This window comes from Drosophila subobscura, chromosome A (genome assembly GCF_008121235.1).
Source record: "Drosophila subobscura isolate 14011-0131.10 chromosome A, UCBerk_Dsub_1.0, whole genome shotgun sequence".
In the NCBI taxonomy this organism is placed as follows: Eukaryota; Metazoa; Arthropoda; class Insecta; order Diptera; family Drosophilidae; genus Drosophila; species Drosophila subobscura.
This window is the reverse complement of record NC_048530.1, coordinates 17937072-17955330: the sequence shown is the minus strand read 5'-3', so window position 1 is coordinate 17955330 and position 18259 is coordinate 17937072. Positions and strand designations below refer to the sequence as shown.

The window sequence follows — 18259 nt, the reverse complement described above, 5'->3', positions numbered from 1 at the left end:
AAGAAAACAGAACAGAGCAGAAGAGCAGAGCAGGCAGCAAAATCAAAAAATAATCTCTAAGATATCATTATAAATAATTATAGAAGGATAGTGCAGTGATGTTCGATCCCCAGCCCCCGTTCCATTTTCCTCGAATATTAGTCGTGGCATTCCATATTTTCTGTATGCACGCGTCATGCGGCAGCGCCCCTTGGTTTATTGCTTTGGAAGCAGGGCTTCGGCTTCTGGTTCCTGCTCCTGCTCCTATCCAGCTTTCATCAAAAGGGGCAATGCACATTCTTAAAGCACGAAATCATATAAATCGATCCATTATCAAGGTCCCAGAAATATGGAAAATTTGTATCCAGAGCATACGAATGGGCTTAGGGATAAGTGAAGGAAGAAAGAGGTTTCCGGTTTCATTGTTTAAGATATTTCCATTTGGAACTTGCACTGAACTTGCCCCGATATACGTAATTGTTTATCCAAAACGATATACTGTACATCTGTGTACGCATTGAAAATGAGTTTATAGAATGTTTCATCAGTGTGGTTGAAATTAGAGGCAAAGGACCATTTCCAGGAGGAGTGATGTTCTTGTCAAAAGATATTTTCGAAAGGGTAAACGAACGTTGAGACTTCCCATAAGTGAAAGGGACATAGGGGAATGAATGGAGCAACAGAAATTGAGTGGTGGAAAGGGGGAACCGGGCCATTTACAACCAAATACTAATGTGTCTCTCGTAATGTTCTGTTAATCCCCCATTAGACACGCCTTGCGGGAATACAACATTCACAAGGCATTGGATCATCCGCGCGTCGTGAAGCTCTATGATGTGTTTGAGATTGATGCGAATTCGTTTTGCACCGTACTCGAGTATTGCGATGGCCATGATCTAGACTTTTATCTGAAGCAACATAAGACTATACCCGAGCGTGAAGCACGCTCGATAATAATGCAGGTGAGTTGCAGTGTGTTTTTTTGGAGGAGGAGGAGGAGTATTGCATCTTGCGTGTCTTGTAGGTTGTATCTGCACTCAAGTATCTGAATGAGATTAAGCCACCGGTTATCCATTACGATCTGAAGCCTGGCAATATACTGCTGACGGAGGGCAATGTCTGTGGCGAGATCAAGATCACCGATTTTGGCCTCTCCAAGGTGATGGATGATGAGAACTATAATCCAGATCATGGCATGGATCTAACCTCCCAGGGAGCGGGCACATATTGGTAAGTAATCTCTCCCATTACTCCCTTTGTTGTCTTTTAATGGACTCGAATACTCATTTGTATTTGTATCTTGTGACTCTGTTAGGTATCTGCCACCCGAATGTTTTGTTGTGGGCAAAAATCCACCAAAAATCTCATCGAAAGTGGATGTATGGAGTGTCGGTGTGATATTCTATCAGTGTCTGTATGGCAAGAAGCCCTTCGGTCATAATCAATCGCAGGCCACAATCCTAGAGGAGAATACCATACTGAAAGCCACCGAAGTGCAGTTCTCCAATAAGCCAACCGTTTCGAACGAGGCAAAGGTAATTATAGAATGGTTTTTTGCTGAAGCTTAACATTTAAAATAACATCTTCTGCCTCTCGTTGCACAGAGCTTCATACGTGGCTGTTTGGCATATCGTAAGGAGGATCGCATGGATGTGTTTGCATTGGCCAGGCATGAGTATATCCAGCCACCGATACCGAAGCACGGTAGGGGCTCACTCAATCAACAGCAGCAGGCACAGCAGCAGCAACAGCAGCAGCAGCAACAACAGCAGCAGCAGTCATCGACATCGCAGGCCAATTCAACCGGCCAGACATCGTTCTCAGCCCACATGTTTGGAAATATGAATCAGTCCAGCTCATCCTAGCTGCCAACTAAACGCAATTCCAATTCATAATTCGCCGCCGCCGCCGCAGCAGCAGCAGCAGCAGCCGCCACAGCCACAGCCACAGCCGCACAACAGCAACAGCAACAGCAGCAGCAGCAGCAGCAGCAACAGTTGCAACAGCTGCAACTGCAAAAGCAGCAGCAGCAGCAGCAGAATCAACAGCAACAGCAGCCGCAGTCACTTGCAGCACTAGCACCAGTACTACCAGTAGCGAATACATTACAGCTGCAATTACAGCAACAGCAGCAGCAGCAGCAGCATCATCATCACCATCATCATCATCATCATCACAGCCACCACAGCCACCATCATAGCAACTATCTCCACAATCAGCATCAGCTCCACCATCAACAACAACTCCAACAACAGCAACATCAACAACAACCCCAACAACATCATCAGCTACTGAACTGTAGCAGCAGCAACTATGCGGCTTCGCTGCTCGATGCGGCGGCATATTGCTACGAGACTGTGATGGATGCAGGCGGCGGCCACTATACCACAAACACAAAGCAAACGCTGCCGGCGGGCATGTCAGCAGTGGTGGCCAATGCCACATGCACCTCCACATCGATGACAACGGGCATGGGCCTGGGACTGGGATTGATGAGTACAACAACATGTACGGGTACGGGCACGAATACGGGTACAAGTACGGGCATGGGTACAAGTACCGGCGCTGAGGCGACATCACCGCGCGCCTATCAGGGCAAATATAAGCGATGGCAGCAGCAGCAGTTGCAGCAGCAGGCCCAGTTGCAGCAGCAACAACAGATGCTGCTGCTGCAGCAAGAGCTGCTGTAAAGAGGAACAGACCGACAGACAGACAGACAGGAAAGAAGGAGAGGATTGGATGGGAGAGGCTGCTGCTTGTGCCGTCATGTCACACTGCCAATGCAATGCTTTGTTGTTGCTGCTGCGATGGAGAAATTACGACTATTCAAAACAAAACAGTAAACGGAAGAAGGAACGACAGGAACAGCAACAGAAGGAGAAGGGTTCATCCTTCCCAAAAATATTTCCAGAGAGTCGCAAAAAAAAAAAAAAAAAAAAAAAAAAAACAACTGCAAAATGCAAAAGCAAAAACAAAACAAAACAAAAAACTTAATATAAAGAAACTATATATAAATATACATATATATATATATATCTACATATATATATATAGATATATTAAATGTGATAAACAAGCGTAAAGCAAAAAACAAAAGAAAGGGAAAGAAAGAAAGCAGCAAGAACCGACAAAAGCGAGAGAGCAGAGCAGAGCAGTGCAGAAAACAACAGAAAAGAAGGAGAAAGCGAAGCAGAGCAAAGCAAAGTCTTGGCTAGAAACCACAGGAAAGCAGTAAAAGGAGTAGATGGGGAGAGCACAGTAACAGAGCAGAGCAGAGCAAAAAATGAGAGAGGATAAGTAAGGAAAATAGGAGACGATGAAGGATTCGAGAAAGAGAGAGAGAGAGAGAGACAAGCATAGTGCTTGCGAGGAAGATTGTTTATAAAGGCTGCTATAAACACACTTTTTTTTTGTTAACTATAAAATACCAATCAGAATAATTACTATATAATTATAATAAACAAAAAAGCTAATAATAAATGTAAATTAGTAAGTAGGGTGGCATCAAAAATATACACAAACACACACAGAGAGACGAGAAGAGTGTAGAAGTCAAACGATTCCCAAGAGATGGCACAACAGGAGAAACGAGCAAGAAGAAAGAGGGTTGACAATTTTTTCTTTGTATTACAAAATAGTAACAATACATGATACACAAATCCAAAAAAACAAAAAAGAACTCCAACCCCCCAATAAAGAAAAGAAAATAGATAATTAGCATAAGCCCACAGTATCGAAGAAGAGAGGAGAGAAGATAATAGAATACCAGAAAAAAAGGAAAGGAGACAGACAGAGACAAGTGATTGCATTGTTTTTTGGGTTTTGTTTGTTTGTTCTACCATCAAACATTATCACATAACACGAACAGACACAGCACACCGACAGACAGACAGACGGACAGACAGACAGACGGACATCGCAGACTGTTTATTTTGATGCCTTAACTTTAACTTTTAAAGCCATAATTGAATCCTTATTTTAACATCTCTATAACTCAAACTCTTTTACCTTAATTAATGATTTTAACTATCCAAATTGTGGATGAGATATATAGGGGGTGTTTTCCTTACCTTCGAGAATTGGAATCATCCCTATAAATCATATTCTCGTTTGTTTTGTATCAAAATCCGAAATGAATTTGATTTAATCGAGCGAATGCCACACCCACTACACGCCTCAAAAAACCAAAATGCATCCCCATATACATATTGTATATAGATATCCTACTCTCTAAAAAATAACAAACTTAGACAGAATCCGAATCGAGTGCAATTCCAAAATTTTCAAAAGAGCCAGCATAAAATAATATACAGAGGGGACCCCATTTTATTATTTATTTCAGGTTTGGGAATTTAAAAAGGGCCACAGAAAGAGGAAAAATGGGAAATCGCAGAAAAGTAGGTGAGAGAGAGAGAGAAAGCAGAAGCCACGGTAGACAGATGATGTTGGGGGAATACCAGAAATAAATTAAGAAATTAATAAAAATCCAGAAAAGTGTGAACACGATCCGAAGTAAAATGATACTTCTAATTAAATCATAAACTAATGTAATAGTTTTTATTAAACAATTATAAATATGATTACAAACAAATTATATATATATATATATAAATGTTTTTTTTTTTAATTTTAAACCATATTTGTAATGCACTATGCGTAAAATTGTATTAAATATTAATATCCAAGGCATATTAATAGAATTATAATATATATATAAAAGAAAGAAAAAATTATATAAAAACAGCAAAAAAACAAAAACAAAAACTACCAAGCTAAATGTTTCAATAATATATAGATCTATATGTATGTAAAACCGATATGAAATCTGCCTAAAGCCAGAGCAAAAAAAATAACAATATTTCCCCATACTCTTTGAGTGTAGGGTATATAAAAACCACACACAAAAACACCAGAGAAAACTAGAAAGAAGCTCTGCAAAATCGAGAGAAAGCAATCCTTTCTTTCCACGAAGAGATATGCGATCCTTGGGAAAGTACATTTTTTTTGTTTGGCCTAAAGCAACGAAGGGCAAAATAAAGGAAGAAATAGAGGACGATTTCAAAGAGAAGCGGAGCTGAAAGAGAAATTAGTTTTTAGAGCGCTAAAGTGAATATGAAATATTGTGTGAAAAGAGAAGGGTAGGATAGCAGGGAGGACAGAAGAGAAAGTAGAAGGCAGAATATGTAGAAGCAACAAAAACTCCCTAAAAAAGTATCAAAAAATGAATTGTAAATATTTATATAAATAATTTATGCCTAATTAAAATTAAAACTTAAAAAAAAGGAACCCCGCAAAAAAAAAACACAAAATATGTAGAACAAAAAGTTCTATAGAGAAGGTGGAGATAAAGAGAGAAAGAGAGAAGAAGCTGCAAAGCAAAAACCAGAAATACCATTTCAGACCCGATTTGTATATGTTATGTACGTACTTTCCTTTAATTTTAGCCAATCAATCAGTTTGTAAGTCTTTTTTTTTGTTGCCCTAAATGCGATAATGATACGATATGATGACTACTATATAATGGCCGATTTGTTTCCGATTGTGTACGTGAACGTTGGCATTAGCTTTTAGCTGATGATTGATGATTGATGACTGCAACTGCATGCGTGTGAGTGTTGATTTTATTTGTAGAGAGAGGATGTGACGTGAGAATCAGATCAGAGGAGGCGGATGATGAGCAGGGGCAGGAGAAGGAGCTTGTGGAGTGGGAGAGAGCGCGAATCTATCTATATAATATATTTGTAAAATGCACATTTTTAAATTATAAATGATACATATTTAAAATGGACTATTATTATTATTATTATGATTATTATTGCATATGGCGTACCATTATCATTATTTTTTATTACCACGGATCGACTCTCGACGGGCTTCGATGCCGATCAAACCGTTCGATGCCCAGAACACAGCCAATCCACACACACACAAACACACAAACACACACAACCAACAAAAGGAAGAAGCAAAAAGAGAAACCAGAACCAGAGAAACAAAATAAACAAGCAAAATGTTTGAAAAAAATATAACCGTAAAGCAGATGTTTTTTTTTGATTTCCTTTCCCTCCCCCACTAGTTTTGAGATTTTTGTTTTTTGCTTCGGACAGACAGAGAAAAAGGCATAAGCTTAAACAAATTAAATACCTACTAAGTGTTTAAATAGTACTAAACGAATCAAAATAAATATACTTAAAGCAAGAGCAAAGACAAAGCGAAGGAAAGGAAAGGATGGGCGGTAGCAGAAGGAAGGGAACAAGGAAAGTGGATGGCACGAAGGATGAAGAATGAAGGCGGCAGAAGCAGTATGTATCACTGGAGGAGAACAGAAAACCAATTGAATTATTTGTTGAGTAATTTATTAAATAACAATTATAATAATTAAATAAAAACAACTTAAATTGAACGGAAAGAGAAACGGAAAACAAAAGAGCAGAGAAACGTGAAAAGCAAAAAACAAAAACCGAACATACATACATATACATATATGTGTACATATATACATATATATATATATTATATATATATATATAAACAAATTATTTAATAGTTATGCTAAAAAATTATTTAAACGAAAAAGGGTGGAGGCAGACACACGAAAGGAGGAAGAATGCATTCAGAACAGGAACCCCTCCCCAAAAAGCAACCGCCACCGCCTCTGCTCCCAGTTCCCTGCTTCCGGCTCCCATTCAACCAGAAAATCCTTATCCCACTCTCCCCCAAACGACTCCACCACCACCGCCACACCACACCCATGGGAATCGAAGGAAACTCGATGGAAAAAGAGAGGGAGGGCAAGCATAAGAGAGCACGTAGAGAGCAACTGAGACAGAGAGATAGAGAGTGGATGTGGAAGTGGAAGATACTAAATCAATAAGTAAAACATAAAGAAAGTAATTAATAAATTAATTCCCCAACAAAAGAGAAAAGATACGAAAACAAAAGAGAACAAAAAGCAAAAACCGAAAAACAATAAAAAACAAAAGACGAAACATTGAAAATAAAAAAATACTAAAATGATTGCGAAATTCTTAGTGGTGGTTGGGCAGGGGGAAGGTAGTGATTTATTGAGTATTTTGTTTTTTAAATTAAATTAACCTGGAATGAAACGTTGGTTCCGTTGGAACCATTGCTGCAACCAGTTTGAGTGGCGATACATGGCGAGCCAGTTACTCCGAATAACTGGAACCAGTGTTAGCAGTGGCAGTAGCCAAAATTGATGAGTCATTTGGTTCATCGCTCCGCTCCATACTCGTTTGCGACCATATCGATAGATCAACCATCGGGCTGGCTGTTCAACTATTGCTTGACATCGATAGACGTTAAAATTGAGAATTGAAAATACTAATATCGTTCATATAGTTGATATTTTACGGTATATTTTGAAAATTAAAAAGTATATTTTGGTATATCTACGAGGCCCTGACCGCATATTTTATCGATAACTCCGCTGTCATACTGAGCAGCAGAAGCAGAAAAAAAAAGTAAATCGTAAAATTCTTGGGAAAATAAGTGCTTGAAAAAATATAAATAAAATAAGAAAAATGGCATCACCGATGGAAAAGGATGACCTCGTGAAGTTGAAGAGCTTCATTGAGTTCGTGGACTCGAATCCTACGGTGCTGAATGTGCCTCAGCTTAAATTTGTCAAGGATTTTATTGAGAAGTTTGGCGGCCAGGTGCCGGCTGGCGACTTCAAGATGCCAGACGCCGCTGCAGGCGGGTAAGTTGTGCTTCCCCCGCCCACCCCTCTCGCACATGTTCGCACTTTTTGCACATACATTTTTGTTGTTGCTTATCGAAATTTCCAGAAAATGCCCATTCGGCGGCGATGCCGGTGCCAAATCGAAACCGGCCGGTGCTGGTGTCTCGACCCCCGACTCCGAGGGAGTCAGCATCGATTCGGATGCTAGCGAAAATGACGAGTCTGCAGCGGAGTCCGAGTCCGATGTTGAGCTGGATATGGAAGGTGCGCAGCCATTCCAGGCAAATGTCGAATGTCAAAATTTGGCACAGTATTTTTTTTGCAGAGTCACGTGACCTGCCAGCTTGCATTCTCTCTAACCCAATTCCCTCTCACACTTTCCGCAGGCGTTATACAGCCAGACCTTGACCCGGCCCAGCCCATGGGCGACTCTGCCAAAGAGGTCACCGAGGAGGAGATGGACCAGGCCGGTGATGTGCGCGGCGAGGCCGCCAAGGCCTACGGTGAACAAAAGTTCGAGGAGGCCATCGGTCTCTACACCAAGGCCATTGAGCTGAATCCAGGCAATGCCCTCTACTATGCAAAGCGCGGCCAGGCTTTCCTCAAGCTGAAGAAGCCCAATGCCTGCATCCGTGACTGCGATAAGGCCCTTGAGCTGAACTGCGACTCGGCGGCCGCCCACAAGTTCCGTGGTCGCGCCCATCGCCTTTTGGGCCAGTTCGAGGAGGCCGCCAAGGATCTACGCCAGGCTTGCAAGCTGGACTTTGACGAGGAGACCGATGAGTGGCTGCGCGAGGTCACCCCAAATGCAAAGAAGATCGAGCAGCATCGTGTCAAGCAGGAGCGCAAGCAGGCCGAGCGCAAAGTCAAGGATCGTCTGCGTGCCCAGAATAAGGCACGCAAAGAGCAGGAGAAACAGAAGGCCTCGGCTGGTTCGACAGGCGGTTTTCCAGGCGGAGCTGCTGGTGGCTTCCCTGGCGGTTTTCCCGGAGGTTTCCCCGGTGGTTTCCCCGACATGGGCGGCGCTGGGGGCATGCCCGGCGGCATGCCCGGCGGTCCTAAAATGGCCGAGATGCTGGGCCTAATGAAGGACCCTGAGGTGGCTGCCGCCATGCAGGACATTCTCGCTAATCCGGCCAACATTTCCAAGTATGTGTCCAACCCGAAGATCTTAAACTTGATGAAGCAGTTGTTCCCGGGCGGCGACCCAACCGGAGCTGGTCCCTTTGGCCCAGGAGCCGCCTTTGGCCAGGAGAAAGAGGAAAAAGACACGCCCAGTGATAGCAGCGAGCCGAAGACCAAGAAGGATTCGGCGGACTTTGTCGACGATGGCCTCGACTAAGCGCAAAGGTCAGTTTTGGAGCAGGAGCAGCGGCAGCAGGGGAATGTGTTGTAGCGGCCAAAACAGAAACAGAAACAGAAATATCGAAAAACAACATGAAAGGAAGGAAGACACGCATATATGTACACACACACAGCAAAATACATAGAAGACACACACATATACACATACAATCACACACCAGCACACCACACACGAGTCAGAGCAGGATGGCAACACATGAGAAATGCCAAGCCGCTAGCGCTGCCCTTTCGCGCTGGCTGGCTCTGCTCGCTCGGAGTTTAATTTTGTTTTGATACAAGTTTTTCTTATGCCATACCGCCATACCTAAAGAATGAACAGGGCGAATAGATTGCTTTCCCCTATTGACAACAACACAACAACAACAACAACAAGACCAACAACACATTCTTTAAAGGAACAACAAGAAAGCAAAAAAACTGTCGATCGATCTAGTTCAACTAATGCTCGATAGGAAGAAGTCCAAAACGAAAGCAATTACATATAATATAAATTAGCCTTAATTATTGCTCCCACACACGACACACACACACAGCAACAGCCAGAGCAGCAGAAGGTGAAAATGAACAAAGGAATAAACAAAAACATAAACAAAAACAAAAACAAACAAACGGATGTAGGACGAAACAAGATTTGTTAGACAAAATTGTACTGAAAGTAGGATTTGATCAATAATTGAACTAAGCAAATGCATTTAGCATACAATACACCAACACCACCACCACAAGCACTCATACAACCACCCACCACATCGGAATGCGCCCACATTCAGTCACTCATAAAAAACACACTCATACATATGCAAAAACACATTCAATACATCATATACATGCGCCTATTCACATGTCAAACATTCATCAGCGAGATCAATGGAAATAAAACATTTGAGAACCAAAAAAGAAAGCTTTCAATTTCCTTAACGGCTGGACTAATGTCCATGGTAACCTACTGAGGGGCCCATCCTATCTACATCTATCTATGTATGCATTTGCTAGATTACTCATTTAATTGTTCTCTCTGTATTGCAGATTTTGGCTACCGCCCTCCCTCATGATAAGTGCTACTAGGCGGTGGGGCCAGTGGGTGTCGCATCGTCAACGCGTTTTCCTTGAACTAGCGCCGCAGGCAATGCATTACTCATAGCGCACACACACACACACACACACCACAGTACATCTCTTGTTGCTCTCACTCGCTTTGCTTCAGAGCCTTCACCTACTCTCACTGACACGGCCACTCTCTCCGTCACCCACTCTCTCACTCTCATTGGCAATCGGGCAACGCTGACTCAGAATGCTCGTACATATGAAAATAATAGGTGCAATTGTCCGCTCAACTCCTCTCTCTCTCTCTCTCTGCGTGGAGTGGGGGGAGCATTAAGGAACAGTTACAATGTGAAGTGCGTGTCGGGGGCGCGTTTAAGGCCGACAAATGCATTGAAAACCATAACTACTACTTATTGGGAATGCTGGCCCCGGCCCCGGAGGACAGGCAAATAGACAGACTCGCCAGCGGCAAACGGTGAGCGTTCGACGATTACACGACGATGACATCATGACGTCAGCGCGTCAGCGATAGACAGGCAGCCAGTCAATGCGGTCGACGCCTTCCAACTTGTTGTGCTTTCAAGACGAATACCCTGTAGTTGTGAAAGGCGTGATGTATGTATGTGCGGCTCGCTCAGGTGAGATTTCCCACGTGGAATTTGAACAGAAATGCCTGGAATGTAACCCAAAGGAAGTTAAAATGTGGTAGTTAAAAGAGGTTAAAGGTAAGAATGATTCAGGGGCTAGGCTACATTTTCTTAATCATGTACAAATAATATGTACACATGTACATACTGGGCAACGTCCAGTCGAGTCGCCGTTGCCACTTTAGCCTTCTGCTTGATTTTGTTTTCATTCGAACACGACGCAGCCGGCGTTGGCTGCGACGCTCTGCGACTGGCACTGGGGCTGCTCGCTTGCTGGCAAAAAAGCGAAACGCTTTTTCAGTTTCGTTTTCAACGTGCGCGCGCCAACACATAGCCCGAGAATAAATTGGAAATTTCGAAAAGCCCCCGCAGAACAGCGAGTATCCAAAAAGTAAGAGTAAGATCCCCCAATAAGTATTTATGTATACCCAGATATATCCATCCATCGAAAGATATAGATGTGTATATGGTCGGGCATATGCGAGTGGAGTGAAGTATATTTTCGGGGAAACATTTGAAAAATGCGCGGCAATTTCTGGGGCGTAGCCTCCACCCCTCCCGGACTCAGTTAAATTGAAATTACTTTGTTGTTTTTTTTACGATTATTTTGTTGTTTGCCATAAAACTGCATCATGGTGTGGAGCTTCTGTGTGTCCGATGATATCATTTACCGAATCGGAATACCATGAGTACGATTCTGCGCTTCGGTGCAGCGCCGCTGCCACTCCTGTTATCAGCAAACAATACCCCCTCCACACCCACAAAACAACCATCCACAAACTGATTGACAGTTATCGCCAAATCGATAGCAGCAGCAGCCACCGTTAGTCGGCGCAAACAATTTGAAGATATTTCCGGAAAACGCAAATAACTTAAAGTGGCAGTGGCAGTGGCTGATATTTGGGCAACTCATTTGTTAGGCACGACCGACAACTTGTTGCTGTTGTTGCATGCATAATTTGGACATGATATCATAGGCCCCAATTCGTGCGCGTTACCAGCCGTTCTCATGCCGTTCTGCCCGCCGTCCCTTTTGATTTCGTTTGCCAAGCGGAAATCCGTTGGTGCCCTAATCAACATGCTCCCAACATTCGAGCATTCTTCTTTATGGTTTTTGGGCTAAATGTTTTGAAATGGACACGGCCACACCCCTTGACCATTCCATGCCATAATATACCATCCCCACCAGCCGCATTCCCTCTGCGAATTGGCGCATTGATTAATGCGATTAGCATCTCATCTGGTCTCATCATGGCCGGTTCTGGTTCTGGGCCCCCCCGTCAGACCAGTCTGTACTGTAAGTTATTGCGTCACTCGATCTCGATGCGATGGCGTCACCGTCCCTGCCTTGATTAATGCGTCGCGGATTGTCGCTTTGCGAGCTTGAGGAAGGTCTGTAATCAACCTTCTCATCCAACCCCAACCCAAATGAAATTTGAGTCATTCGAAACACACATCCCAACGAATAGAGAAACTCTGCTGTTCGATTCCCTATCGACTATTTGGGTATTCTGGGAAGAGTAAACCCACCTTGTATCCCACACTCGTCCATCTCCTTCTTTGCCCCTCAGGCACTCGACTGGGGTTGTGTGTGTATGTGGTGTCCCAATTTCTAGGAGCTTTTTCTCAGTTTTCCCAACGAACAAAAGGCAGCAGACCATACAGTTTATGACGTCACCCATCGGAAAATACATAAACACTGTTGTACATACATACATACATATGTGCAATATCCACGGTGTCCACTCCCACTAGACCGAAATATAAAGTAGATGCCCGCACCCTGTGCACAAATCCCCTTAAAACTGGCGGCGGATAAGGAGAGCGAGGAGGAGGAGGAGAAGAAGGAGAAGGAGAGTGTGTATGGTTGTTGTCTGTGTGTCAAGTAAATACATTTTCTCCGATTCTCCCCACTGGCGATGTTTCAATAACGCTTTTGGCGCTTTCGCCGAGGCCGGCATTGAAAATTATTTTAAAATTAGACAAAGACCAGAAAAAAAATAACAAAATCCAAAAAGAAAACAACAACAAATGTATGGCCAAAAATATACAAAAAAACACCCACACCCACACACATGCAAAAACAAACCAAAATATTCTGAAACTGTGCAGATCGATGGGCGTGGCAAGGGCGCTCGATCTGTAACAGCTGCCCATACAAACTGGCCATGTAAATGTGGGAAAAATCTTGTCTAATTAATGATTGGGAATAAGCATTTTCCGAATTGTAAATTATATTTTTACCGATAAATACTTATGTGTATGCAATATTTCCAGACCCCGCCTTATAACCGATACCCCCCGTAAAAACCACCGAGAGAAATCAACGCCAAGATGTCGCACTCAGTGACCATTACACGTACCACCACCAGCACCACCAATACCTCGTACATCGTGCTCAACACGGGCTACCTGAAGTCCTTTCCGGGAATTCTCAAGCTCTTTGAGCTGGTAAGTTATCCACTTCGAAGCACAGCTCATCGGATTGAGTGTCTAATGAGCCACTGTCTGTCCTGTCTTTCAACAGATCATTGGCGCTGCTATTGTGGGCATTCTGGCCTACAACTATCAGGGATACCGCAGCTACTTTTACTCTGGACAGCAGGATCTGTTCCACTTTCTGATGGCCACCACGTTTATGATAGGGACGTTCTGCTTACTGCTCGCCTGCCTCACCTCCCTCAGCACGGGGGGCATCATCGCCAAGACGATTTACGTGAGTGCTGCCAAGTCCCTGCATTGATCTTTGCCATGTTTTCATTGGGCTCGTGTTGTTTGCATTATTGCAGGAGCTGATCTACCACAGTGTCGCCGCCATCCTGATCCTGGCCTCCTCCATCTGCCTGTTGATTCGCCTGCGCGACGTCAAGCATGACGGCTACATGGTGGCCGCTATCCTGGGACTGGTCAATGCCGTTCTATACTTCATCAGTGCCTTCCTGGCACATCGGTCCTACCGCGGCATCTAAGTGCCATCAGCGAGCACTCCGCCCGCAGTCCCACTACCGCACCAACTCATAAATCGCCTTCAGCGAGTGTTCAAGTAGTAATCGAATCTGTAATCTCGAAGCATTTGTACGGCGTCGCCGCTTCCCACATGCCATATATACGAGTCCGTGTAGTATCCTTCCATAGAAAAGGAGACGCCGATAGAGGAGGAGAGAGATAGATAGAGGCAGGAGCGAGAGCGCGAACGAGAGAAGGATTCTTTGTTGTACTGTGAAATGTTTTTTGGCGCTAGTTACACTTACTTTTACTTACATATATGTATGTACATATATGTATACATATATATAACTTTTTTTGTCTCACTTTCTTTTATACCAAACAACTTGTCATTTATTGTATTCGAATAAAGATGTGTGTCTATATTTTTTATACCCGGTACTCGAAGAGTAAATAGGGTATATTGTATTTGTGCGGATAACGGTTGTATGTAACGCACAGAAGGAAACGTTTCCGACCCCATAAAGTATATACATATATTCTTGATCAGCATCAATAGCCGAGTCGATTGAGCCATGTCTGTCTGTCCGTCTGTCCGTCCGTCCGTCTGTCCGTCCGTCTGTCCGTCCGTCTGTCCGTCTTGTTTGTCGGCTAGTTCTCAGAGACTATAAGAGCTAGAGCCACCAAATTTTTGGCACCAGACTGCTGTATGCTCACACTGAAACCAGTGTATTTCAAAAATGAGCCCCGCCCTCTTCCGCCCCCGCAAAAGGGCGAAAACCTCCCAAGTCTACAATTTTGAATTCCGTAGGGAATGACCATATCTATCAGATCACCAAATTGGGATTGGATCATTATTATAGCCACAATTATTACTGGTGATCTATGCGAGCTATTTTTCAAAATTTTCTATGTTATCACTTAATAAACATGTCTCTCTTAATAATTTACATACATTGGCCCATTGCGTGGGCGCTGACTTGGCCATGGGCGCAGGCATAGCTGTGAAGTTCAAGGAGGTCTACGGCAAGGTCGATGAGCTGCGTGCCCAGAAGGCGGCCAGCGGTGATGTGGCTGTGCTCAAGGATAATGATCGCTACTTTTACTATCTGGTGACGAAGCTACAAAGCTGGGGAAAACCAACATACGAGTCGCTGCAGTCATCTCTGGAGCAGATGCGCGAACACATGGTGAGTGGCTTGCGCTAACTTTTAGATCAATTCTTTGCTTATGCATTTCGAACCTTTTCGCAGCGCAAGAACATCGTTAAGCAGTTGGCCATACCGCGCATCGGTTGCGGTATTGATGGCTTGGAATGGGACAAAGTCAGCGGCGTTCTGGAGTACGTGTTCGGGCAGGAGCAGCTGGAGATTGTCGTCTACAACTTTGTGCCTCCACCAAGCAATTAAGAATCAATTCTAGGCGAAGATATCAAATAAAAGAAGTATACATATACATACATATACCTAACATAAATTGTATTTATTATGGGAATGGGAAATATGTGCAATTGAGTCCTTAATCCTTGATGTCCTTGAAGCGAGAGAGATTGAAAAGGATCGGGGAAGTTGTCCTGATTACGAAAAGGTGTGGCACATTCTGATCGGCCCACAAATATAGGAGAAAAGAAGAAAAAAAAACTGTTCTGTCGTTGTTCTCAAAATTTGTTGTAAAAAAAAAAAGATGTTTTTGTTATTGTTGTACAACAAACACTTTCTTGTAGTGAACCAACCACGTAGTTAGCACAGTGGCGCCACCGTGATTATTACGGCCATTTATGGAACTAAAATATCGTAGTTCGAGAGTTGGCCGCTCTGTGTTGGGGCGCCACTGTGAAATTTTGAAATTGGTCCACTGACATGGCCGAAAACAGGAAAATTTTCAGACAAAGTACCAGGCGAACAGAAGTCAGCAGAAGGTAACTGGTTTCCATGTTTTTCACTGTGTCAAAATCTGGATGCTATGAAACCGCAATTCATTTTAGTTACTTGGCGACCTGTGTTGGGCGACCTGTGTTGGAAACCAGTTACCTTCTACTGACTTCTGTTCGCCTGGTACTTGGTCTGAAAATTTTCCAGTTTTCGGCCATTTCAGTGAAGCAATTTCAAAAGTTCACAGTGGCGTCCCAACACAGATCGGCCAATTCTCGAAATACGTTATTTTAGTTCCAGAAATGACCGTCTTCATCGCGTGGGCGCCACTGAGCAAAGAGGTGACTGTCAAAATTTGACAAAAATAACAGGAGAGATTTGTTTTGTTGTTTTCTCCTTTATTTGTAGTCCGTCCAGGATGTGCCACGCCCCCTCGTGATCGGCACAATGTCCTGGATCCTTTGCGACCAGTTCGGGTGCAAGGACATTAAGGATAATGCCATTTTCACGTTGTTTTTTCTTTTTAATCTCTACAAGGCTATAGCTCAGCTGTTTCCTGTCGAAAAAGGACATGTCACGCCTCCTCGGGATCGGGAAAATGTCCCGGATCACTTCGTGTGCTAGGACATTAAGGATAATGCCATTTGAATATTGTTTTTCTATATAATCCCCCTCAACGCTATAACTCGACTGTTTCCTGTCGGATCAGGACATGGCATGCCTCCTGGTGAAGGTACGAGTCTCCTGTATCGCTTGAGTCCATCAAGGACCACAAGGACTGCAGGATATGGCTGTCCTACGCTATTTTGTAATTGGGAACTTTTCAGCCTGAAAGTATGCTATACTTTTGAGAACAAAAGCAGCCCCCAAAAGATACTTCAGTTTATTGGCCTCTGCCCCTGACACGTCTCTGCCGCTGCCTCTGCCACGACTCTGCCCTGACTCTGCAGTGTGTGTTTCTAGGGGAGGGTGGCGAGCTAAAGGAGCGTGTTGGCGTGAGTAGTGTTGTTGATGTAGATGACAGATGAAGAAAAAATGTAAAATTTGACAAATAACCGCTAAGTTGCAGATGTAGTACTGAGTGCCGGGTATAAAAGTTGTGACGCGTAAGAAGCGTCTCACACGTCTCTTCTCGTTTTTTCTACAAATCACGCCCCATAAACTACTCACATATGTATGTATATCTGGTAGTCAATGAGTTATGGAAAATATTCTATACGCACAGAGGAAGCGTTTGCAACCAATCATGACCGATATAACCATGTCTGTCTGTCCGTCTGTCTTGATTTGCGCCCAGTTCACAGAGACTAGATTAGAGCTAGCCCCACAGCAGCTGGAGGCCACAAGGTGTTGTCTCGGACTCAGGATTCGCGCCTATGTCATACCCTCGCATGTGTGCTGGCAGGTCGGGAAAATTGCATTGAAGAGCCACCGAAAAAAACTCTACAGCTTCAGCTTTGTACTCACAGGTGCAAATGGGCATGCAAGATCTTCTGCAGAAGCTTTTAAAAATCAAATCAAGGATATTTTACCCATGCATATAAAGGTATCATTATCCGTACGCTACCCGGAAATAAAAATGCACATCAATGTTGTTTATTTTTTTTGAATATTTTTAATACATTTTCTTTGTTTGTTGCATGCATAAATATGTAACTCGTATAATATTGTTGTTGTTAATACACTGAGAAAGCAATTGATGTTTCGTTTTGCTGATAAATATGCCATCTATATACGTATACGATGTTGCCCGGTGTAAATCGGGGGGTAAATACAATATTTGTTGTGTGTGTTTGTAGATATTTATGTAAATATATTTCGCGTATACGCGTATATTGATGTATGTAGATGTTTTACTATGCATATAGGGTGGTGCGTTAGCGCACATATACATATGTACATATGTGTGTGATATCAAAAAAGGTTCCATAATTTCATTATGCCTGACTTACATACCATCATATATCCAAAGATATTCACCAAAAAAAAAAAACAAAAAAAACAAAAATCATGCAGGATTCAACGGATTCAATTTCGATTCTCGTTTGGTTTTGTTTCTTTTCTTCAGATGAATATGTTTTTATTAAACACACAAGAATATTCTTTTTGTTTCATATGTATATGTAGGTATTGTATATAAGTATATATGTATATGTAAATCGTATATAAGTATTGTATATGTGTTGTATATATTTAAGATATTTCTCCCCTTTCTGTTTTCTGTTTTCTGTTTCTGTTGTATATTATTACCAAGTGCCTTAGTTGAAAAAAAAAATCATTTGTTTTTTACTTGTTCAATTTGTTTTTGTTTTGTTTGTTGTAAACGTTTACAAATATTCGTGGACACATAGAGTTATATAAATTGTTGCCGTTTCTGTGGTTCGTGTGCACACCCAATGCATATAAGAAGAGTATCTGCCCCATAACCCCATAGTGGAGGGGGGGACTAAGATCTAATTTCGTTATGAAACTGTGTAAGGAAATGCTTCAACAAAACTACGACACTGACGACAAGAGGACAAAAGCACAGTACACAGTGCGCTACACAACAATATAGAGTATAATATGATCCAAAAAAAAAAACACCACTAATTAACTCTCACCGAGGGAGAGTCCTCCCGCCTTGCGCCAGTTCAAAAAGTTCAGTTCCAAAAAACACTCTCAGCCATCATCTCCTATAGCACGGTTCTCTATCGTTCACACAA

At 42.8% G+C, this 18259-nt stretch overlaps 4 protein-coding genes across 8 annotated transcripts in view; all 4 read left to right on the top strand.

The window, feature by feature from the left end:
• Positions 1-1968, top strand: part of LOC117890648 (serine/threonine-protein kinase tousled-like 1) — an 84664-nt gene extending 82696 nt beyond the window's left edge. For all 5 annotated transcript variants that reach the window (XM_034795614.1, XM_034795632.1, XM_034795623.1 and 2 more), the window contains 4 exons: positions 749-941; positions 1004-1209; positions 1295-1514; positions 1584-1968. In XM_034795614.1, the coding sequence (XP_034651505.1) occupies positions 749-941; positions 1004-1209; positions 1295-1514; positions 1584-1844 (880 nt within the window). In that variant the 3' untranslated portion in view covers positions 1845-1968. The remainder of the gene's footprint in view (positions 1-748; positions 942-1003; positions 1210-1294; positions 1515-1583) is intronic.
• A 5494-nt stretch (positions 1969-7462) lies between these two features.
• Positions 7463-9937, top strand: LOC117890693 (hsc70-interacting protein 1-like). The gene is made up of 3 exons (XM_034795691.1): positions 7463-7699; positions 7788-7945; positions 8068-9937. The coding sequence occupies exons 1-3, from the start codon at positions 7521-7523 to the stop codon at positions 9021-9023; spliced, it is 1293 nt and encodes a 430-aa protein (XP_034651582.1). The 5' UTR covers positions 7463-7520; the 3' UTR covers positions 9024-9937.
• Positions 9938-11021: 1084 nt separating this feature from the next.
• On the top strand, positions 11022-14118 carry LOC117901353. Its single transcript, XM_034812066.1, has 4 exons — positions 11022-11128; positions 13015-13188; positions 13265-13453; positions 13527-14118. Exons 2-4 carry the CDS (start codon positions 13072-13074, stop codon positions 13704-13706), a joined length of 486 nt encoding a protein of 161 aa, XP_034667957.1. The 5' UTR covers positions 11022-11128; positions 13015-13071; the 3' UTR covers positions 13707-14118.
• Positions 14119-14639: 521 nt separating this feature from the next.
• LOC117896782 (ADP-ribose glycohydrolase OARD1-like) lies at positions 14640-15129 on the top strand (the record flags this gene model as incomplete). The annotated part of the gene is made up of 2 exons (XM_034805281.1): positions 14640-14873; positions 14937-15129. Coding segments are annotated over 2 exons (390 nt in total), but the record flags the coding sequence as incomplete, so codon positions are not given.
• Between the last annotated feature and the right edge of the window lie 3130 nt (positions 15130-18259).

Excerpts from the sequence above, each read along its gene's own strand:
- LOC117890693 (XM_034795691.1), top strand. The coding sequence starts at position 7,521 with ATGGCATCACCGATGGAAAAGGATGACCTCGTGAAGTTGAAGAGCTTC. Across the intron at positions 7,700-7,787 it reads CCAGACGCCGCTGCAGGCGG|AAAATGCCCATTCGGCGGCG; the intron begins GTAAGTTGTGCT and ends CGAAATTTCCAG. Across the intron at positions 7,946-8,067 it reads TGTTGAGCTGGATATGGAAG|GCGTTATACAGCCAGACCTT; the intron begins GTGCGCAGCCAT and ends CACTTTCCGCAG.
- LOC117901353 (XM_034812066.1), top strand. The coding sequence starts at position 13,072 with ATGTCGCACTCAGTGACCATTACACGTACCACCACCAGCACCACCAAT. Across the intron at positions 13,189-13,264 it reads TTCTCAAGCTCTTTGAGCTG|ATCATTGGCGCTGCTATTGT; the intron begins GTAAGTTATCCA and ends GTCTTTCAACAG. Across the intron at positions 13,454-13,526 it reads TCATCGCCAAGACGATTTAC|GAGCTGATCTACCACAGTGT; the intron begins GTGAGTGCTGCC and ends GCATTATTGCAG.